Consider the following 24033-nt stretch of genomic DNA (forward strand, 5'->3'; position numbering starts at 1 on the left):
GTGGAGATCACACCGCTTCACTCCAGCCTGGGCGACAAAATGAGACTCTATCTGAAAAAAAAAAAGAATGTAAGACATCACATAAGGAAAAATCACTGACAGTGAAGTACGTTAAATATTACCAGGAAAGGGCTTAGAGTTTTCTTTTCTTTTATTTACTTTTATTATTTTAAATTTTGTTGTTTGTAACTTCTGTGGGTAATAGTAGGTGTATATGTTTATGGGATACATGAATAAGCATGCATTGCATAATAATCACATCATGGAGAATGGGGTATCCATTCTCTCAAGCATTTTATCCTTGGTGTTATAAACAGTCCAATTGGATTTTCTTAAAATTAAATCAAAATGAAAAAAACTATCTGAGAAATGATAGTTTTTTTTTTTAAAGAAAATGTTAAGGCTCAACTAATTACTACAAAATGTATAGACGAATTCAGAAACTTTTGGGAAATAGAACAGAGATCATCTAATGCAGTCTCATTTACAGATGTGGAAACCAAAATTGTAAGAAGGCAACTTACCCAAGATCTCATAACTACCATGAAATATTTTATAACAGTTTGGAAAACCATGGTTAAATACTAATGAGGTTATAATTACATTGCTTCCATTACTTAACAGTAGAGCTGGCTTAGTATATACAGCTCTGAATCTATTAACAAATGGCAATCAAGAAAGGAAAGGATTGATTATGTTTTACGATACTCTTTATAAAATGAAGTATGAAAATGATTAGTTTAACCAGGTATACAACTGAACCATAGCCATGTAGAGTATTTGTTGGAACAACAAAAAATGCTGCCAATATTTACTACCAAAGTTCCTATGGAAAAGTAGTTTAGCAGCTGATTACCTTGTTACTCTGTTACTTTTGCTCTTTTGTCATATAGTGGTTTTTAGTCACAGAAAGAATATGTGATCTACACTGGAAATATCCTGAAATGAGCATTTCGAAGGTAGAAAATATTAGAGAACTTAGAATTTTGATGTACTTACTTATGAAATATCCATGTCATTATTATACGGAGTAAATTAACTCAGATTTTAGTTTCCTCATTCTTAAATAGAAATAGATGCTCCTATGATCACAAAAGTCTATGAAACCAATTTGGAAATGGTTCATGAACACACTCATTTTAGGTCCTCAACTTTTATTTCCTACTGTAGTGTATCAGGAATCTTGTTTATGATGGTCAAATAAATTTCCCACAAAGGAAACCAGAAGGTTCTTCCTGAACCTTCATTATTTTGTTGATTTTGTTAGGACCCTTTAGCGAATGTTTTCTGCCACTTTCTTACCCCAATTTCCAAGCACTTTATTTATTTATTTTTAAAAATTCTTATGGGTACCTAATAGGTGTGTATATTATGGGTACATGAGATATTTTGATAACAGGCATAGAATGTGTAATAATCACATCAGGCTATATGGGATATCCATGACTTCAAGTATTTATCATTTCTTTATGTTATGAACATTCCAATTATACTCTATAAAAATGTATAATAAATTATTGTTGAATGTAGTCACCCTGTTGTGCTATGAAATACTATATTTTATTCATTCTATCTATATTTTTGTACCCATTAGCTATCCTCACTCTTCCCAACCTTATGCCTTTCCCAGCCTGTGGTAACCATCATTCTACTCTGTCTCCATGATTTCAGGTTTTTAATTTTTAGCTCCCACAAATGAGTGAGAACATGGGAAGTTTATCTTTTTGTGCCTGGCTTATTTCACTTAACATAATGTCCTCCAGTTCAATGCATGTTGTTGCAAATGACAGGATCTTTTTATTTTTATTTTTTTTCATTCTTTTTTTTTACTCCATTTTTTATATGTACCACTTTTTTTTTTTTTGAGACAGATTCTCACTCTGTCACCCAGGCTGGCATGCAGTGGCGCAATCATGGCTCAGTGAAGCCTTGAACTCTCAAGCTCAACTGGTCCCACCTCAGCCTCCCAAGTAGCTGAGACCACAGGTGTGTACCACCATGCTCGACTAATTTTTTGTATTTTTTTCTAGAGATGGAGTTTCACTATGTTTCCCAGCCTGTTCATGGGTTCCTGGGCTCAAGAAATCCACCCACCTCAGCTTCCCAGAGTGTTGGGATTACAGGTGGCCTACATTTTTTTATCCATTCTTCAGTTGATGGACACTTAGGTTGTTTCCAAGTCTTGGCTATTGTGAACAGTGCTGCAGTAAACATGGCAGTGCAGATATCTCTTTGATGTATTAGTTCCTTTCTTTTGGGTATATACCCAGCAGTGGGATTGCTGGATTGTATAGTAGCTCTATTTTTAGGTTTTTGAGGAACCTCCAAACTTTCCTCCATAGTGGTTTTATTGACTTACATTCCCACCAACAGTGTACGAGGGTTCCCTTTTCTCCACATTTTTGACAGCATTTGTTATTGCCTATCTTTTGGAGATAAGCCAATTAACTGGGGTGAGATGATATATCACTGTAGTTTTTTATTTTGGATTCCTCTGATGACCAGTGAAGGGGGATAGTTTACAAATATTTTCTCTCCTTCTGTAGGTTGTCTCTTCACTTTGTTCGCTGTTTCTTTTGCTGTGCAGAAGATTTTTAACTTGATGTGATCCCGTTTCTCCATTTTTGCTCTAGTTGGTACTGCCTGTGGGGTATTACTCAAGAAATCTTCGCCCAGACCAATGTCCTATAGAATTTCTTATTCGTTAGAGAAATAGTAGAAGTGGCAATGGAAGAGAACTATAGACAAAATGTGGAAAATGAACCCTGGGATTTACACACTGAGAGAAATAAAGGCTCTAGTTCTACCTACTGAATTGGGGAAATTATCCAAATGTTTTCCTCCCACTTGATTGAAATACACTCCCTAATGAGATGAAGTGAAACTTCCTTTGGTATATACAATACCTAATAAACTCCTAGGGTGCAGAACCCAGAAATTTTCATAGACTACCTGTCTCCTCAGATGAGTTCAACTTCTACCTCTACTGTTCCTCAAGCTATGGAAAAATGAGGGATAACAGAAAAAAATGCAACTTTCAAAATGTAACTCTGAGGAGAAAATAAAATGCTGTCAGATAAGGAAGGAACAGAATCAAGTAGTGACGTGGAGACTTCTTTTTTTTACTGAGGATATAGTACATCATGGTAGAACACCATTCTCGCTACAACAGCAAAACAATAAAAGGCAGATAAGTTGGGAAAAATATATTTTAAAGATATAGGAGAGCTATATAATCAAATAATTTTTAAAAAATTAAAAATCGGGACAGGATAACATCCTTCTGATGGGAGAAGTCTATTGTCAGCTATTTTCTTCCCTGGGATTTGTTGCTACTTTTGAATATGAGCTGAGGATTGGTGTTGGCCCATGTAAAGGAACTCTGTTGAGGAACAGAGAAACCACCAAAGTGTTTGGGTGTCTTGAGGGGCTGCCAACAAATTGGAAACTTCAGGAGTCCTAAATGCAGTTATTTTTACCTAGGACACACACTCTGGATTTTGTAGTTATGTGGGGGGTAGGGAGCCTTAATACAATAGACTAAAACCACCTTGATTCCACTTGAGAAGTGGGACCTGCCTCAGACACATGGCTGGTCTTTTTTTTCAAGGTATTTGCCATATTTGGAAATAAAGTGGGGTGGGTGATCACAGAACACAGTGTGAAAACCCCTGAAAAACAGACTGAATCCCCCAGATTTTAGGCCAGAGGTGATAGAGATCCCTACAAAGCTCTCAGTTGAAAGCTTAGAAGGAACACACCTTAGGAAAAGGTAAAAAGCGGAAGTCAAATGTGAGTTAATGAAAAGTGCAACCCAGCTCTGAAACAGCTCATTCCTTGATTGTATTGAGGTTATCAGTCTTTCACTGTGTCTGCCTAACAGTGAAAAGGAGAACTCTTCTTGCTGGAAGAGGTCATCTGTTAGCTTCTAGAGTTCCTTTATGTACAATATCCAGCATGAAATAAACTACACTGGACATGAGAGATGGCAAGATGATTTGTTCTTTAATAAAGAGAAAACATTTAACAATAGAGGGAGACCCACAAATGATCCAGATATTGAAATTTACTGGCAAGGAATCAAAAGAAATTAACTTATAAAGTTAATTGGAGGAAAAGATAGTCAAAATATATGAAAAAATGGAGAATTCCAACAGAGAATTAGAATCGATGACATAGAACAAAAAGACAATGTTTTTCCAGAACTGTAAAAACATTATCTAAAATTAAGACCTTGTTAGATGTGGTTGGTAGAAAACCAGACACAGCATTAAGTAGGATAAGTGGACTTGAAGATGGAGCGTTAAAAAAAATATCCAAACTGGAGAGAAAAGAGAGAGAAAAAAATTAAAAAGCAAAATAGAAGAGCAGGACACAGATAAAACGTCTAATGTATGCCTAATTGGAGTCCCAGAATGAGAGGAGAAAATAGGGTAGAAACAGTATTTGAAGATATATTGATCATAATTCTTTCCAAAGCTCAGTTCACATCAGATTACTACCTAGCGTTTAGAAGAGAGGGTGAACAGATGCAGGGTTTCCTTTACAAATATAAAGTTGCATATGGGTTCCAAACGTGTGGACCCAGCAAACTACAAAATGTCCCAGAGTCCTTTGAGAATCCGTCTGCAGCACATGAATATGCCACAGGGCATAGACTGTAAAGCTTTGTTCTAGAGCAGTGCTCTCCAGTAGAACTTTCTGTGGTGATGGAAATGATCTGTGTTTGTACTGTTCGTTACTGAAGGTCCTAGTCACATGTGGCTATTGAGCACTTGAAATGTGGCCACTGCAACTGAAGAACTGGGTTTTAAATTTTATTTAATTGTAATTAATTAACCACACATGGCTAGCACATTAAACAATGCAGTTCTAATGGATTAAAGATATATTTAAGTGCAATAACTAGAGACCCATATTAAGTGGAGGAAATAATAAGAGATCAGAATAAATAGGATTTGAATAGGCAGAGAGAATGAAATAGAGCATTTCAAACAACCGATGATGAAAGTATTAAATTGCCTTGATGTTGTAAAGAGAATGTGTATAGGGTAGTTGCGAAAAAAGAACAACAGTGAATAAATAATGTTGGGGAAGATTAAGGACAGTATGCCTTTTATGGTAGGAGGAATAGGGTAATTTTTTTTGTAGGGGTTTATTTTAAGGATGTGTACATGAGAGAGAAAGGCAGAATATTTAAGAACTCAAAAGTAAACGGTGGATATTAAGCAGCTTAAGGAATTCAGCTGCATAGTTCTTTGTACTTAAATGTGATTTAGGTTTTCTCTGCATGTATATTTCTCTCTTGTTTCTGTACCAACTGGTTTCTTTACCCTATTGAACAGAGTAGAGTTTACTCTGAACATATTTTTCTACCTCAAAGCTTGTGTTCCTAGGGTGATATAGCTGTTCTTTTCAAGTCTACTTACTTTTTTAAAAATTATTTTGGATACATACTAGTTGTATATTTTTATGGGGTACATGTGGTATTTTGATACAAGCACACAATTGTCATGTGGTTGCCTTACAGAGTTTATTCTCTTTTTCCACCTCCAAACTTTTGCTTGCTCATGGCTTCTGTTCCCTCATAGCTCTGCTTGCATATACTTGTTATAGTCTGTTGTAATTTTACTTCATTAATTAATTCATTCAAAAAACAATAAGTACCTCCTGGATACCAAGTTCAGTCCTAGGCACTGGAGATATATCAGTGAAAAGAAAAAAACAGATAAACCTTCCTGCCCTAAAGGGCAAGACTTCCCTAAATATTTGTTCAGCTGAGGTGCAAGAATCTAAATGGAAGCCACTGGCCTACCCTGAAACCCCTTCAACCCTGATTTTGTTTCATACTTTGAAGGACACTCTCCTAGTAGGTATATATACCCCACAGCCCATCACCCTTGCCATAAACAGTCAGCTCTTGCACCTAAAGGAAGAGGCCAGCGCCAGCCCAGTTCCCAGGGGTCCCTGAAACAGGATCTATAAAGGAGGTCATGGTTTCCTGGTGAGCATGTCTGAAGCCCTGGGGACTCCTCACCTTGTAAGGAGGGGATGGCAACCGGAGGACCACAGCTGGCCATCAGTTGTCAAACTGTAAGGGTTTTACTGCTGGTGGAGAAGCAGACAATAAACAAAACAAACAAGTGGATTATATGGTATATTTGAAGGTTATCAGTGCTGTGGAGTGAAATAAAACTGGGGCAGGGGCTAAGGAAAATGAGGTTCCTTTGCGTGTGTTTGGGTTTTAAATAGCCATAAGTAGGAGTCTCCTTGAGAAGGTGACATTCAGCAAAGTCTGTAAGGGAGTGAGCAACATTTTCCATTAGAATGAAAAAGGAATGTTTGTATTAGACTGAATTAAAATTGAATTTGTTTTAGCTGAAATAATGGGATCAGGATTTATTGAGTACCTACTAAGTGTCTGATGTTTATACTGGATATTTTATATCCCTCATCCCAATTAATTCTTGCTCAACTCTAGAAGTCATCATTTTGCAGACCATACAGCTAGTAAGTAACAGCGCAAGGGTTTATAGTCAGGTGTCAGACTTCAGTGTTTATGCTATCTTCATATAGTCAGGTGTCAGACTTCAGTGTTTATGCTATCTTCAAAGAGTAAATAAAGGCATGGCAATTATGATGAAGGGTCATAAAACGATAATGTTACTACTTAGGTCAAAAAGATTCTTTTTCTGCTATTTAGCAGGGTAAATGGAATTTCACCGATGAAGAAATGGATTATTTGATTTATATACAAATTAGTATGTAATTAAGGATATAAAATCTTTGTTCTTTTGAAAATGTGATAATGTAAAAATAAGATAAATTTAGAATATTTTTAGTTACATATTTACTAGGTATGTTGAATAATTTCCTTTTTCAAACTTGCTAATATATTTGTCATATAATGGGAGTATAGAACTTTCATTTTCTTGTTGATACAGCTAACTCTGAGAGTGTCTATGACTTTTCAGTGTTTTGACTCATTCATTTTAATTTAACTGGAGTCAGGCTTTCCTATGTGAAGTGCTATTTTCCTCAAACTGGGAACGTACTAATAATTTCAAATTAAAAAGAGCTTGTGGCAAAAGGACTTTTCCAATTCTTGGCAAGTGTGAAGTTCATTGCAATTATGCTGTGGATAGAAATCTTTCCAAAGAGGGGAAATCACTCTACAAAGGCACACTTTCAATCCATTTCTCTCATGTGACTTGAACATGAAATGATTTTAACAGCCATGTGTGAATCTGGACATTATTCTTAGTTGTTTAGTACTTCAAAAGCACTTTCAAGAGGGAATTGTTTTGCTTATTCGTGATTCCAAATCAAATACACAGAGAGATTTGGAAGATTTGCAACAGGAAGTAATCTCAGTTCTATGTAGCCACTAATCTTCTGTAGAAAAATTCAGCGTTTATGAACAAAGGAAAAGCAGTCTCTTTTAAGTTATAAATATAAGCCAATGTAGGTTGCATCGTTCAAATAATTAAAATGAAGAAGCTGTTTGTAAGTTCATTTTTTTGAGCTGCATTCCTAGAATCATTTTAGAATTGGCCTGGTTCTGAGACACCTTATTGAACAGATCTTTTTCTTACAAGAATACCCTCTTCCTACATGTTATTACGATAATAGTGATATAGTGTCTGCATAGATTTCTAGAGTCTATATAACCTTGACATAAGTTAACTGCATCCAATTCTGATAATTCTGTGAGGTAAATATTCCCATTATATGTGGATAAGTGAGAGGTATAATGGTTTCCCCAAAGTTATCTAGTTAATAAGTAATAGGGCCAGTATTAGAAGCCAGGTCTTCTAACTGCAAATCTGATGCTTTTCTCGTCACATCATCTTACCTTTTTGTGCTGCTTTCTTAGTTGGACATCACACTGTTGGCTCTGTCAAGTTTGCATCTATTTAAATCTCTAGGTCTTTTACATATGTTGTTTTTAAGTCAGGTTCTCCTCATCCTGTACATCTGTAATTGATATTTTTGAACTTAAATACTGGACTTTGTTTATCCCCATCCATTTTCATCTTATTATTTTCTACTTATGGTTCTAGCCTTCTGAAATCTTTTCAATCTTGATTCTATTATCCAATTTATTTGTTATTCCTTCCAGCTGTTTGTCAATAGCAAATTTTATTAGTAGAATGTCTTTGAAGTTGTAGAAGCCATCCTAGTAATCTCTAGTATACGCTGTGCTTATCACATAGTTGGAACTTAATAAGTGGTAATTGATTTAAAAAAAAAGTGATTTTTGTACAGGACAGGGAAAAGAAAATCTGCATATAATCATTTATGTAAAGAAAAAACCCTCAATATACAAAGGGGGGAATTCTGTTGTGTTTATTTCTCATATTTTAATACATTTATAAATAATATTTTTCATGGTAGAAAAAGTCATTAATTATTTTTCTTTTACATCTGAATTTGTTTTCAGTACTTCAGGAATCCATTGCCTGTGATGGTAGTTTTCTGAAATTTTACTGTGGTCACTGAGGATTCTAGAATTTGTCTATGGAGGAGCCTGAATTGAGGAAATCTAGTTGTAAGGAGAGCTATCACACTTATTTTGTGACTATTTGCACAGCAAGCAAAGATTTTTTTACCTAGACTATATGTTAAAAATTAATAAAAGTAATGAAACATTCTAAAGAAATTTTTATTCCTGCTAAACATGAGATTGAAGAAACATTAGTTTTCTGTACTAAATAATATAATTATTATTTAGTTTTATATTTTTATTTAGCATGTTTTATGGGTGGTGCTCATGAAGGTTTTGCAGTGAGAAGCTAACATCTCCCAAGCTAACTCTAGGTGCCATCACTACTGGGGTACAAAGAGTGATCCAAGCCAGCCACTCAGCATCTATTTGCCTGCGTGGTCTTACTATACTCTTTATAACTCTTTATAAGCAATAAGTTTATAATTCTCTATAAGCCATAACTTCTGTGAAGTGAAAATAATGTGTGAAAAGATAATATCAACAGTTAGTACTGGTGTTGCAGGTGGAAATAAAAGTTCATGGATAATGCTACAATTATGTAGTATAACATAGAGTCAATTTTATAAATAAAACTTATTTAAATAGGTTTATCAAGTGCTTTAAATCTGTAGTTATAGGATTAATAAAGTCCAGAAAGAGCTACTTAAAGTCTTCAGTTATATATAGGGCATCTTGTGGTAGAAGCTATATAATAAGTGTTGCATTCATAGGGATTCATGAAGGTAGTGGGTTGTAGTCCCATTCATTTTTGAGAGTCCATTCTGTTCAACTTTTTAAAAAATAGTTTTTGATCTTGTATATTTTCATGTTTATTTTCAGTTTTGTACATTTTTATGCTTAAATGAAAGATAAAATTCCAATTGTCTAATGCTTCATGTAAGCACATGAAACATAATTTTTAGTGATCTGGGAGATGGAGACTGTCACAGACCTCATTAGTCAGAAACAAAATATGTCATCCTAATAAAACTTGCTTTTATGAAGCAGCTGGACAAGCGATTATTCTGACTTTTTCTAAGCCGTAGTCAGTAGATTTCACTGCTGTTATCTTTACAAACATCTGAGTGAATTAATGCATCGATCTCTGAGTATATAACATAATATACAACTACTCAATGTATAATGTAAAGTCATGCTGTTTTAGATTTCATGACTGTATCAACAAATACTCTGTAAGTGGTAATCAGGGTAATGTAGTTACATTCAAAGTTTTAAATTTTTGAATTATTGAAGTCATCATTATTGAATTATGTATTTGAAACTTTGTCTATTTCATAAAACGATTTCAGGTGACTTCTATTTGGAGACATCTCTCCATTAAACCTGAATGGTATTACACACCATCTGTAATTGTTGAAATCGGCATTATTTATATAGGCTACTTTGTTCTAAAATTAATTTCTATTCCCCAATAGCTCACTGGTTTATGTTTGTGGAATACATTTCCAAAACTACTTTTTTTGGCATCCTTTTCAATGGTCAAGAATTAAGTTTATCTTTGTAATTTTCTCCTATTTGTGTAGAAAGTTAGGCCCTCCTATTTGATATTTGAAGATAAATGCAAGAGTATATTTTGAATTTCTGACCATTAAGTCACTTGGTCAAATCTTTCTAGAATGATATATTGAATCCTCTTTCTTGTTTTCCTAAATGCTCGAGAAATAATGTCTTTCCTATATCATTTTGTTTTATCTTGTAGTTTATTTCTTTGCTAGTTTCCTGTTGTTGATTGGCCTCACCTAATTCTTTTCTTCATCTTAGCATTTCTTCCCTCCCTAATTTCCTGAATTTTATGCTATTTTTTTCCAAGAGTTGTGTTCTTCTTAGGATGAAGAACTTGTATTTTTCTATGATTATGTATATCACCTGTATTGTTATTTTACTTACAATAAGATGCTCCAAAGCAGCACTGACATAGGAATGTGTAACAAAGCCCTATAGAGTCTAAAATTGATTGTTTTGTAACTGTTACCAAAAAATAAAACATAAAAAAATACATAAAGCTAGTATTTTGGAAAAGAACAAAAATGCTAGCCATAGCGATGAATGAGTTTGCAAACTATGAGATATAAAAGGTTAGAGGTTCTCAATGAGTAATAGAATTTCTAAGGGAAATTGTTATACTTTGATTACTATAGAGTGTGTGTCCATCTAGATGAAGAAATAAAATAATGAATAAATGGCATATTTTCTTCTTTCTGTTACCAGATGAAGCAAACTTTAATTAGATCCCAATTTGCTTGTACTTATAAAGATGACTACATGATAAGCAAGGATAATTGGAATAATGTTAATTTAGCATCAAAGCCTTTGTGTGTGCTTCACATGGAAAATGACCTTTCTGGTAATTGACCTTATTTATGCAATTAAATAGCAATTTAATTCTAGTCTACTAATTAGTTTTAACTTAAGTAAAATTAGATTATTTTTGCAAAGTACTGTGAAATGTGAAAGGTTATATTTGTAAAGACCTCAGTTTATTTAAAAAGTTAAATCTAAGTACAAATTTATGGATAGGAATAGGACATAGTTTGATTTAACTAAATGTATTTAAGAAGTAATTTGTAGCATATGTTTAAGGATTAAATGTCATGCATTCAAACAAATATTTGTTAGTAGGGCTGACAAGTTGATTACTGGCCAAAGTTAACTCAGAGGTGCTATGGTAAAATGAAAAGTAATGGGATAGTAATGTAGCTGTATTTGTTAATCATATTATTTATAGCATTATTTTACTTTAAAAATAAACATTTGAATATTCTTTAGCCATTTTTAGAGTTTATTGTAAAGTTCTCGTGAATATTAGTACTAAATATTGTATAATTCCTTTCCACTTTTTATCTTGCATAACAGAGGGTGTAAATTCATCTGTTGGAAGATCAACAATTGGAAAGAGTTTTGGAAATGTTCATCTGGACAGAAGTAAAAATGAAAAAGTATCAAGAAAATCAACTAGTCAGACAGGAAATAAAAGCTCAAAAAGGAAACAGGTGGATTTGGATGGTGAAAATATTCTCTGTGATAATGGAAATGAACCACCTCAACATAAAAATGTTAAAATACCTAAGAAATCAAATGATTCACAGAATAACTTGTACAGCAAACTAGCTAAAGTAGCAAAAAGTAATAAATGTACTGCCAAGGACAAGTTGATTCCTGGCCAGGCAAAGTTAACTCAGTTTTTTAGACTATAAATTTGTGTCTTATATGCTTTAGGTTTATGTATCTATAAACCATTCACCAAAGACATGCTTAATTTTTAAGAGATCAAGGTGTAAATTATGATGATTTATTATTTTGGTCTACAGTGTATGTAAGGTTAGTATGTTAAGCATTGTTTAAAAATACTAGTAAGTCATAATTATGCAGAATTTTCACAAAGTTTAATGCACAGTAAAAGCATATAATTTCAGTTACTGATACATCTTAACGCTACTTTCTTTTAAAACAAACATTTAACATGCACAAGTTATAGTAGCATTAGGGGCTTCTCCTCCCATTGACAATTAAATGCTTTTATTTTCTTCTGAAAAGATGATGTGGACCAACAGGTATCAGACTTGCCAACAAGGTCGGTAGACTCTTCCCAGCATACATCTGAGCACTGAAGGAAGAAGAAAGTTTAAATTGTTTAAAGGACTATGATTATCACACAAAATTTATTAAGAAAAAAGAATGGATCTAGCATAACTAATTCTGAGTAAACCAAAATGATAATAATTAATTATTGCTATTCAATCCCACATTTTTGGCAGGTGTAATTGAGCCATGGTCTTATTTGATTTTGTTATGATTGCATCCAAATTCGCTTTAACTCAGAGTTCTGTTTAATGGTGGTAGGACGTAGAATTGAATTTTGAAAAGACTACTCACTGTCAAAATCTCTCCTTCCTATAGGAAATTTAGCTGAGTTTTCTTCATCCCCAATTTCTCTCTTTTCTTGTGTTGATTCAGTATTCTGAACTCCATTTTCAGCTGGAAAAGCTACAGATCCTTTTAGTGCAAGATAAGGTTTTATAGCCAGATTCAATGGCAGACCATGATTTAAGAAATTATGTTTGGAGCCTGTGTTCTGTAAAGAGAAAGTTGATTTGTTTTTTAGCTATCGTATTCAGAGTGGAACTGTAATAAACTGCATAATATTCTTGTCGATCAATTCAAAGATGCTCTGCACTGTTTTTGACTCTTTAAAAATACCTTAGATGCAAATTTATAGGAGAAAAAAAAAACCTTTCAGATAAGAGGGTTTTCCAGAATGGAAGAACTACCTGGCATGCAAGAAATATCGTCAGTTGTCCTAATGCATATTGTGACTGCATATACTTCTGTTTATAAAAGTATTAGTTTTACTTTTCAGAGGATTTGTAAGAATCATTTAAATTTTCATTGAAATAAATGACAAGTCACATTGCCACTTACCTTTGAAATTTTGTTTTCCTCTTCGTTCATGAAACTGCTCTCATCATTTTTATATTGTTCCAGGGAAGGAGCAATAACTGATTCTTCTGCAGTGTCTTCCTTCTGAAAGGCTTTCCCCAACCTGAATGTATTAAATACCATGTCATCGTCTAAATTTCTTATGGACTTGGATGCTGAAAGTAAAATACCTTGAGAAAACAAAGAAAAAGTTAGTATTAATATGTAGGAAGAGAGATTCATTTTTGCCATTCTTAGTTTGATGTTCGCATACAGTCAAACAAGAAAGAAAATGAAAAATTTCTCAGTCAGCCTGGTTGGCAAACGATTCTGTATCTTTATATATTTTCCAGCTTGAATAAAAAGTACTTCAAAGAATTATACTTTTCATCATTTTAGAAATGACTCAACAGATTGAGGCTAACCTTTATGCAGCTGCTAATACCTATTGTTTTGGTTTTAGTGGCACATTGTTTATTTTGAGTGTGAATTTTCTCAGCATCTGATTAAGATCCTTGGTAGAATGCTTTCTGTTGAGTAGATTATAGTCTCTTGAAAATGGGTTGTTATTAAGGAAGACCACAGGACATCAGGCTCTCTCTATATTATTGTTTCCTTCCATGTATTTTCTGATTAAGTAAAGATATTAAAACTCAAGTTATTTCACTCAAGGATGATAAGGATAAAGTTTTATTTCCTTTTAATCCTGATTAAACTGAAATAATCCTCAAAAGGGATTTTCTTTTATAAATACTTGATATAGTCTTTGGTGATTAAGGTACATATGCCTGTCAGTGTGAACAAAAAGCCATTCATGCTATATCAAAAATTGACCTGTCAGGTGTATTTTATCTCTGCATTTACAAAAGGATAATAGGTACAAATATTTGTTAATGAATTTAGCAATTAATGAATAAGTACATGAAAATAATATTTATGTGCCCATAAACATTACTTTTGGATGATGAGTGTATATTGTATGACTTAATTAAACATTTCAGAGCTAATTTCTAATTTTGACCCCAATGAGTAAGATAATACATTCTTTTATATGTCTTCTGGTACATATATGTAAGAATTTTTCTAGAGTATATTTCTCAGTATGGAATTGCTGGGTCATGGAGTATGTATATGTTCAGCTTTACTAATGCCACAATGTTTTCCCACATACTGGTAAGCGATTTGTGCCTCCGATAAACAGGGTATGAGAATTTCCATTGTTCTATGTCCTAGCTGACTCTTAGGCATCTCATTGTCCTTTTAATTTGTATTTTCCTAATTACCAAAGAGGTCAAGTGTCTTCCTATATGTTTATGAGCCATTTATGTTTCCTCTTATGTTAAATGCTTTTTTTTTTTTTTTTTTTTTGCTTTGTCCATTCTTCTATTGGGTTGCCTTTTTCTAATATATTTATGGGAGTTCTTTATATATTCTGGATATTAATTGTTAGTTATATATGTTGCAATTATTTTCTCAGTTTGTGACATATTTTCAACCCCTTTATGGTGTCTTTTGGTGAACCAAACTGATTAATTTTAATGTTAAATTTTTTTCTTTTTTCTTTATGGCAACTACTTTTAATGTGTTGTTTTTAAGAAATCCTTCTCAATCCTTAGATTATTAATGTGTTTTCATATGTTTTCTTCTAAAAGTTTAAATATTTTGACTTTCATGTTTAGGTTTGTAATTCATCTGTAATTTTGTGTATGATATAAGATAGAGATGTAATTTTACTTTTTCCAATGTCCTTATATATTTCTCGAAGAATTCGTCCTGTCCCCACTAATCTGCAGTGCCATCTCTGCAGTATATCAGATTTCTATATATGTGTGGGCTTCTTTCAGAATGTTCTATTCCACAGCCAAATCTACAGTATTAATATAACTTTAAAATAATTTTTAATACTTGGTAGGTCAAATTTCCCAGCCCTCTACTCACCCACATGTGTTTCTTTTTCAGTAGTTCCTTAGCTATTCTTAGTCATTTATTTTCCATATAAATCTTAAAATCAGCTTTTCAAGTTCTGTAAGAACACTTGACAGGATATTAAGGTTCAAGTTAGGTATCCCTTATCTGAAACACTTAGGACCAGAAGTATTTTTGGATTTGGGATTTTTTTTCAGAATTTGGAACATTTGCATTATATCAGTTAAGCATCCCAAAATCTGAAATCTGAAATGCTTCAGTAAATATATATTTTTTTAGCATACTGTTAATGCTCAAGAAGTTTCAGATTTTGGAGTATTTTTGGATTTGGGGTTTTCAGATTTGGGATGCTCAACCTATAATCACATTGGTTTTAAAGATTAATTTTGGAGAAGGATTGATACCCTGAAGGTAATTTATTATCTATGAGCATGGCATTTTTCTATATTTGCTTAGATCTTCTTTAATTTTTTTTTTCTTCTTTAATCTTTTAATGACATTTTCTTTTCTTCATAAAGGTCTTGCATACCTTTGTTGAGAGAATTATAATTCTTTATCATTTTAATTGAATTTCTTATTTTTGGTTATTATAAATTGTATTTTTTTAAAATGATATTTGCAACATTATTGCTGGTATGTGCATGTGCGTTTGGCTTTTGCATAGTAATTTGATAACAGAAAAAACTTTCCAAATTCTTTTTTTTTTTAATAGTTTATAAATGTATAGATTCTTTGGGATTTTGTATGAAGACAATTGATATAAATGATATAATAATGGCATTTTATCTCTTTCTCCTCAGTTCATCTATATTGTGTATACATGTCTGTGTGTCTGTTCGTGTGTTCATACACACTGGCTAAAGCCTCCAGTAAATACTGAAAATGGAGATAAGAGATATCCTTGCAGTGTTACTGATTTTACAGATAATGATTTTAATGCTTCACCATGGAGCATAATGTTTGATGTAGGTTTCTTGTAGATACTTGTTATAAAGTACAGGATGTTCTTTTCTATTTCTGGCTTACTAATAGTTTTTATCATGAATTGTTGAATATTATTGAATGCTCTTTTTTTTGCATATATTGAGATGACCAGATCATTTTCTCCTTCAGGCTTTGGAAATATTAACAGATTTTTCTAACATTAAACTAACCATGTGTTCATGAAAGAAACCTTTAAATTATTGGATTCGGCCGGGCGTAGTGGCTCACGCCTGTAATCCCAGCACTTCAGGAGGCCGAGGTGGGTGGATCACAAGGTCAGGAGATCAAGACCATCCTGGCTAACATGGTGAAACCTCATCTCTACTAAAAATGCGAAAAAAATTAGCCGGGCGTGGTGGCGGGCGCCTGCAGTCCCAGCTACTCGGGAGGCTGAGGCAGGAGAATGGCTTGAACCCGGGAGGCAGAGCTTGCAGTGAGCCGAGATCGTGCTACTGTGCTCCAACCTGGGCAACAGAGTGAGACTCCATCTCAAAAAAAAAAAAAAAAAAAAATTATTGGATTCAATTTGGCAATATTTGATTTAGTACATTTTACTAAATCAAATTTAAATCAAATTTACTTTTTATGAATAAGAAAGATTGATTTGTAATTTTCCTTTTTTATATTGACTTTGGTTTGATATTAAGGTTGTACTAATTTCATACATTTGAGGCAAGATTTATCCTTTCTTTTCTGTCTTGTTAGACTGCGGGTTTGGTGTTTTCTTGGTAGGATTTTTGTTAAGAATTGATTTACTTTCTTCAGTAGCTGTAGGAACATTTAGCTTCTCTGTTTCTTTTTTAGTTTGTTTTAGGAATTTACATTATTGTATAATTTTTCTATTTCACTTAAGTACATTTTATCTGAGGTAGACTTAACTGTTGATTTTCTCGGGGACTATTAAGATCTTTCTCAGTAAATGTTTTGTGAGTATAATTATAAACAAAGGACTCTGGCATCCCTTGACTTTTTTGATCTTAGAGCTTCCTTATCTTTTTAATGTTAGTTGCGCCCTAATTTGTTTCCCTTGGTTTGAACCTAGTTTGGATGTGCCTGTTTAATCTATAAAAGTCCTTGTTAGGCTGCATGCGGTGGCTCACGCCTGTAATCCCAGCACTTTGGGAGGCCGAGGTGTGTGGATCACCTGAGGTCAGGAGTTTGTGACCAGCCTGGCCAACATGGTGAGACCCCATCTCTACTAAAAATATAAAAATTAGCCTGGTATGGTCGTGGGCACCTGTAATCCCAGCTACTTAAGAGGCTCAGGCAGGAGAATTGCTTGAACCTGGGAGATGGAGGTTGCAGTGAGCCAACACAGTGCCATTGCACTCCATCCCAGACAACGGAGCAAGACTGTCTTAAAAAAAAAAAAAAAAGTCCTTGTTAATGGAAATCTTTTTTCTTAGATGCTGTTCTGGGAGGGTAATAAATATTAATAATTATGTATTTTGTTTTACATTTCCGCCGGATGAATTGGCTTGACTGATCTTCACTCAAAATTGGGACCAAATCCAAATGATTTTGATGGTTTAGAAAAGTTAATGCTTTATTTTGTTTAAACTGTCATAGCCTCTGAACATTGTGAGGTTTTGCCATAACCATTTAATTATGGAGATAGTTTCCAATGTTTTTAATGATAACTTAAAAAAAAAAATTGGTTACTGTGATGTGCAGTGGAGCATAGCAGACTTCTTTTTCATTGATGCTGAAAATGGAATGTCCCCAAGTAGTAGAAGGGAACTTTGGAGAAGTAAAACTATTGCTAGATGGGTTTGGGTGGCTCAGTAAACCTTGCAAAGGCAAAAGGCTTATATCAAATATGATCTTCTTTTTCTGTAGAACTACTGCTGACACTATATATTTGTAAGTCACTTTATATTAAAGTTCTCTTTGCTCCAATTAACACATCTTTGCTATGTGTTGCCGATAAGTTAAATGGCAGTTGGCCATTGGCTTACTGAGAATCATCATTTCTTAGTGGCTAATTGTATGAGTGTAAAAGCCAAGATTGCTCACTTATATAAATTATCAAAAGATGTAAGAAAAGTTAAAACTCCTTCTCAGATTTCTATAGTAAACAACCCATACACTTTCACCTAGAGTTTACCATTAACATTTCACTTCTATCCCTTCCATCCCTTTATTAATCATCTTATTCTTTTAATTCATTTCAAAGTATATTGCATATATCAGTATGCTTTTCACTAAATACTTCAACATACATATCATTAACTGGAATTTAATAGTTGTTTACAGCTTTTTTTTGAAGTAAAATTTATGGAAAGTGAAATGCATAAACCATAAGTGCATATTTGCTAATTTTTGACAAATGTGTATGCTTTTGAAACCCGAAGTCGTTTCAAGATACAGGACATTACCCTCACCCCAGAAAGTTATGTCTTACCTTGTTAGAGTTTACATGTACCACCATTTTCCCCATTCCCACCCCTCATTCCAACTCTGCTCTTAGACAATCACTGTTCTGATTTTTTTCCGCTGTGAATTAGTTTTGCCTATTTTGGAAATATACAGTATGATGTCTTTTATGGAAGGCCTCTTTCACTCAACACGTTTGACATTCATCTTTAATGTTGTAAGAAGCAGTAGTTCCTTCCTTTTTTATTACTGTTGTATAAATATACTACAATTGACTTGTCTCTTTTCCTGTTGATGGACTCTTGAATTGTATCCAGTTTTTGGCTATTACAAATAACACTACCTACATTCTTGCACAAGTCTTTTTGTGGACATGTGTTTTTATTTCTCTTGGGTAAATATATAAGAATGGAATTACTAGGTTATAAGATAGATGTATCTTTAATTTTGTAAGAAATCGTTATTTTCCAAAGTAATTGTACCATTTTATACTTCAACAAAGACTATATTAGAGCTTTGATTGCTCCACAGCCTCACCAGCATTTGATGTTGTCAGTGTTAATTTTAGCCATTCTGGTAGATGAGTAGTGATATCATGTTTTAATTACATTTTCCTAATAACTAATGATGTTGAACACTGTTTCGTGTGCTTGTTAGCTATTCATATATTTTCTTTTGTGGAGTGTCTGTTTACATCTTTTGCTCATTTTGTTGGGTGAGGGATGTTTCTTTTTATGACTGAGTTGTAAGAGTTATATATATTACGTATATATTCCTCTCACCCCAGAAATTGCCCCCCCACCCCAGAATTTTCCTATCTTTATCTATGTTTCCAATTGGAGTGGGCCACACGAGACATTCTTGTATAAGATTGGAGAGCAGAAGTGAAGCAGATGTCACGTGCGGTTCACACATGATGTCGCTTATCTGCTGGCTCATGTCATTGGCTCAGCAGCAGTCAGGCCTGTGACTGCTCCACTTTCCACTGGATCCACTTCCAGTTTCTCTGACTCCTGGGACACATGTATGCAGTTCTATGACAAAGGAGACTAGCTGTCCTGAGGACATCCATACCATTGAGGTCAGATACAGCAAGATCTGATACGCGTTTCAGTGTATCCTCATGGGTTTCAGCTCATGCTGGTGAATTCCAGCATGTTCTTCTTCTTTCCTACTTTACATCCATCTTTCCTTCCCGGCAGCCTGCCCTGTGGACTCCAGCGTCTGCTTAATATTGCTTAATTAGCTTTAACCATTGCATGAGACAGATTTATGTAACAAATTGTCTATATATTTCTGTATATGTGAACATGTATGTGTGTTGTTCTGCTTCTGTTTTTGACTTCTGACTGACACTTCCCAACCCTTTACGAGTCTAGCATAAATTTGGTGCCAAAACCTGACAATGATATTACAAGAAGGGAAAATTGTAGGCCAATATTTTTAATGAACATAGATGTAAAAATCCTAAACAAAATATTATCAAATAGAATCTAGTTATGGAAAAGATAAAATTTCATGACCAGGTGAGGTTTATTTCAGGAATGTAAAATTGAACTTTTAGAAAAAAATCAGTAAAGTTCACCACTATAAATGAGTACCAGAGAAAAAAACATGATCATCTCAAATATAGAAAAGCACAATGATTGGCTATGCTGTATGCTACTGGTTGAGTAAGATGAGAACCGAGAATTTATCTTTGATTTGGCTATGTGATAGTCATTGCTGACCTTAATGAAGCAGTTTCAGTGACATTGGTAGAGATTTAACCTTGACAGGAGAGGATTTAAAAAGAATGGAAAGAGAACAAATGGAAACATTGAATATAAATAATATGTCACCGATTTACACTGAAGAATACAGAAAAATTAGATTGTAGATGGAAGAGGGTGTGGCTATTACTATTTAAAGCTGGAAGATATTATAACATGATAATGAAAAGAAGTGGCTATACTGAATTTGTGGGACTCAAGTAACAAAAGGATTTACATGCTATTAACAGTATGGAATAAAATAGACATTCATCCTCCTTCCCAACTCTTAAGTATGTGTGGTAGTAAAAGGATCAGTGAAGTGGAGAACGCTATAAGGGTATTTGTTATTCAGAAGACATAATACAAAGGTTGAAGAGGGAAGAGAGAAGAAACCAGTGCTGTTTGGAGATGAAAGTATGGGAGGATAGATATCTAGAGGGGCTCATATTTGGATGGAGAGCAAGGGTAAGAGAAAACAAGGTGGAGTACATTTGGCTAGCAAAATAATTAGTCCTGACACTACCTTAGAAGGGGTGTGTGTGTGTGGTGTTGATATAGTTGGCAAGGAAGGGTAGCTCCTGGTAGGCATTTAGGCCACTCAGAATTCAGCAATAAAATTAGGAGGTTATCCTTATGAGACAGTTTGAATTTGGTTGGTAAGTTGACCTCCAGTTTTTTTTTCTTTCTTTCTTTGAGAAGAGTCAACTTGAGTTTTTTGTTTGTTTGTTTGTTTTTAATTTGAAGGCTCAGAAGAGAGATCCAAGGCTTCCAGCATGTGGGATTGTAGGGAGTACTTAGAGACTCGAGATATGGGGCCAACTGAGAGTGGTGAAGATGGTTAAGCTCTCATTTTGCTCCAAGAATGGGAGTGGGTAAGGTATCTTCTCACCGTGCTCAATGTTTGTGAGATAGTGGGGTGGGAGACATGAGGAGAGTTTATGATGCTCCACTGTAATTAGTCCAGTAACTGTGAGATCAGTTGAGTAGGAACGTGGATATCCTCAAGCTTTGTTCTACTGTTACAGCTGGTAAACATGGATGAATTGATTTAAATATTTATTTTGCAACAATGTGGATTTGATTTATGGATATAGTTTCCTCTTTTTGGTTAATTATGTGCCCATTTGAATTCATCTCTGTCTATGAGTACTAGTGGACTAGCTGCTTCCTTGGATCTCATTACTGGATGGTATGTTGCTCTTAGTGTCATCCAAACAGAATTATTTTAAAAGCAAAATGAAGAAGCCAGTTGTAGTGAATTGTACATCACCAATTTTTAGAGCTGTAGACTAATATCATGAAAACTGCCTTCACACCTTTGTGCCACAAATCAAGATATAAGTAACATTAAGAGTTATGTAAGGCCGGGCGTTGTGGCTGACACCTGTAATCCCAGCACTTTGGGAGGCCGAAGAGGGTGGATCATCTGAGGTCAGGAGTTTCAGACCAGCCTGGCCAATATGGTGAAACCCCATCTCTACTAAAAGTAAAAAAAAAAAAATTATCCTGGTGTGGTGGCATGCATCTATAGTCCCAGCTACTTGGGAGGCTGAGGCACAATAATCTCTTGAACATGGGCAGTGGAGGTTGCAGTGAGCCAAGAATGCACCACTACACTCCAGCCTGGGCGACAGAGCAAGATTCCATCTCAATTTAAAAAAAAAAAAAAAAAGGTTATATGAACATGTTTGAAATGATGTTCATGGCTAAATTTTTTAGTTACCCTGTAAAGATTATTCTTGGATATTGTTTTGATTCTGAGCAATTTTGGAGTCATCTGATAGTATGCTTCAAGAATAACAATCTGATGATAGCTTTCAACATTGGGTTACCAACAAAGCTTGTTACTTTGTATACATTGATTCATAATTTCAGGTTTCTTCACCATTATGGTAAGTAGTGCATTGAGTCTTCATTGTAACACATTAGGAATTTATGTTTGTACTCATGGATGTCTTTAGCCCTCAGACATTTCTACTTATATTGAGAACTCTAGACTGAAAACATTTTGAAATGTTGTGGTTTTACTATGTAGGAGGAATGTGTGATTCATTTGTTCTGCTTCATTTTCTTCTGTTTGTGATAGAGATTGGATCAGATGAAAGCATCTTGATACTATACATGCCATTCTTTTCATTCTATGTATTTATAGTCCTTTTTTGCTGTCATAACTTTGTTTATGATATTCCCTGCTCTTAAAATACCCTCATCTTGTCCCTCCACCTATCTATATCTAAAATATCCTTAAAGGCCTTCTTTTTGCAGCTTTCTCTGAGTACTACAGCCAGATCCTCTTGTCTGAACTCCAACATGTGTAATACATTATCATCCTGTTTAAATATAATTATTTCTTATATTTATTAATTTATCAAGGCCCTAAATAGCTGCATAAGCTTGTCTTCATGGTTTCACTTTTTCATTGTTCTCTATATTCATGCCATGTAACTTTGGCATGCGTTCCCACTGTGGGTGAGGTAACCTGCCCACTGTTTGACTCTGGTTTCAGGCATGTGATTTGCTTTAACTAATTAGATATTATCAGATATCATGCAAGCAGAGACTTGAAATGGTCTTGCACATTGGGAATTCCCTCTTGGGCCTCTGCCACCACCATGAAAACATTCCCATGCTAGCCTGCTGGAGAGAGCCACATGCAGGAGAGCCATGCTACCCTAGTTGCCATAGCTGAGGCTATCCTCGATCAGCACACATCCATTCAAGCACCAGACACTGGAGAAAGTCCACTTGAGGTCAGTAGAGCTGCCTAGCAGACGGCCAGCTGACACAAAAAGCATAAGACATAAACGTCTATTGTATACCCTCCGAAGTTTTGCATGTGTTTGTTATACCATATTATTATAGCAATAGATAATTGATACAAATGTCCTACATGGCCTAGACCATGCATTCCTTACTAAATTTATTTCTTACTACTCTGTCCCTCTTTCATCACTCTCTAGCGATATTGGCCTTCTGTTTTTATGATATGCCAAGATCACTTCTGACTCAAGACTTTTCCCCTGCTATTCTCTTTGTCAGGAGCATCTTTCTCCTGTTATTTAAGCATTTATCACTCATTATCGTGAGGCTCAGCTCAAATATCATGGTTTGTGAGAGTGCTTCCTTGACCCCATGAGCTAAAGGAGCCCCCTTCCTGCTCATTCTTTCCCTATTCCTTTCACTCCTTTATTTTCCTCACTGGGCTTCTGTCTAAAATTATCTTGTTTACATGCTTATTGTCCATCTCCCCTAATGCCAATGAGGGAGATGGTATCAAGAACAGAGTATCAAGAACAGAGTCTGGAACATAGTAGCCTTTCAATAAACATGTAATACATGTATGAATTATTTTTTCATTAAGAGAACAGATGGTAGAAAGTATGATAGGTTCTAGAATATAATAGTATTTATTTGTTACCTACGTCTGCTGTGACAGATTACCACAAACTTGATGGCTTAAGGCAAAAGACGTTTATTTTTCATTGTTCTGGAAACCAAAAGCCCAAAATCAATGTGTGGACAGGGCTGTGCTTCCTCCAGAGGCTCTAGGGGAGAGCCCTTCCTTGCCTCTTCCAGCTTCGGGTGGCTGTTGGCATTCACTGTCTTGTGTTAGCATCCTCTACTCTGTCTTCAATGACCTTCTCTTCTTTGTGTCTGTTCCTAGTATTCCTCTGCCCCTCTCTTATAAGGATTCATGTGATGGCATTTAGGGCCCACCAGGATTATCTCCTTGTCTCAAGATCCTTAGTCACATCTGCTAAGACTCTTCTAAGGGTAACATTCAAAATGAATAAAGAAAACTACAGGACAATATCCCTGATGAACACAGATGCAAAACCCCTCAACAAAATACTAGCAGACCAAATCTAGCAGCACATCGAAAAGTTGCTTCACCATGATCAAGTAAGTTTCATTTCTGAGATGCAGGTTGGTTCAACATATGCAAATCAATAAATATGATTCACCACATACACAGAATTAAGAACAAAAACCATATGATCATCTCAATAGACACGGGAAAAGCTTTCAGTAAAATCCAACATCCCTTCATGATAAAAACCCTCACAA

General features: G+C 34.6%; 2 protein-coding genes across 4 annotated transcripts in view; one reads left to right on the plus strand and one right to left on the minus strand.

Moving 5' to 3' along the window:
• Positions 1-12927, plus strand: part of PARPBP (PARP1 binding protein) — a 64226-nt gene extending 51299 nt beyond the window's left edge. For 2 of the 3 annotated variants that reach the window (XM_003907047.4, XM_009181544.3), the window contains exons 10-11: positions 10718-10853; positions 11363-12927. In XM_003907047.4, coding sequence (XP_003907096.2) covers positions 10718-10853; positions 11363-11703 — 477 coding nt within the window. In that variant the 3' untranslated portion in view covers positions 11704-12927. The remainder of the gene's footprint in view (positions 1-10717; positions 10854-11362) is intronic. The other variant, XM_009181543.3, reaches the window with a different exon arrangement.
• On the minus strand, positions 12375-13234 carry PMCH (pro-melanin concentrating hormone). The gene is made up of 2 exons (XM_009181546.4): positions 12929-13234; positions 12375-12581 (listed from the first exon to the last, which is right to left on the minus strand). The coding sequence occupies exons 1-2, from the start codon at positions 13175-13177 to the stop codon at positions 12375-12377; spliced, it is 456 nt and encodes a 151-aa protein (XP_009179810.2). The 5' UTR covers positions 13178-13234.
• Positions 13235-24033: the final 10799 nt, after the last annotated feature.

This window comes from Papio anubis, chromosome 9 (assembly GCF_008728515.1).
Source record: "Papio anubis isolate 15944 chromosome 9, Panubis1.0, whole genome shotgun sequence".
Lineage (NCBI taxonomy): Eukaryota > Metazoa > Chordata > Mammalia > Primates > Cercopithecidae > Papio > Papio anubis.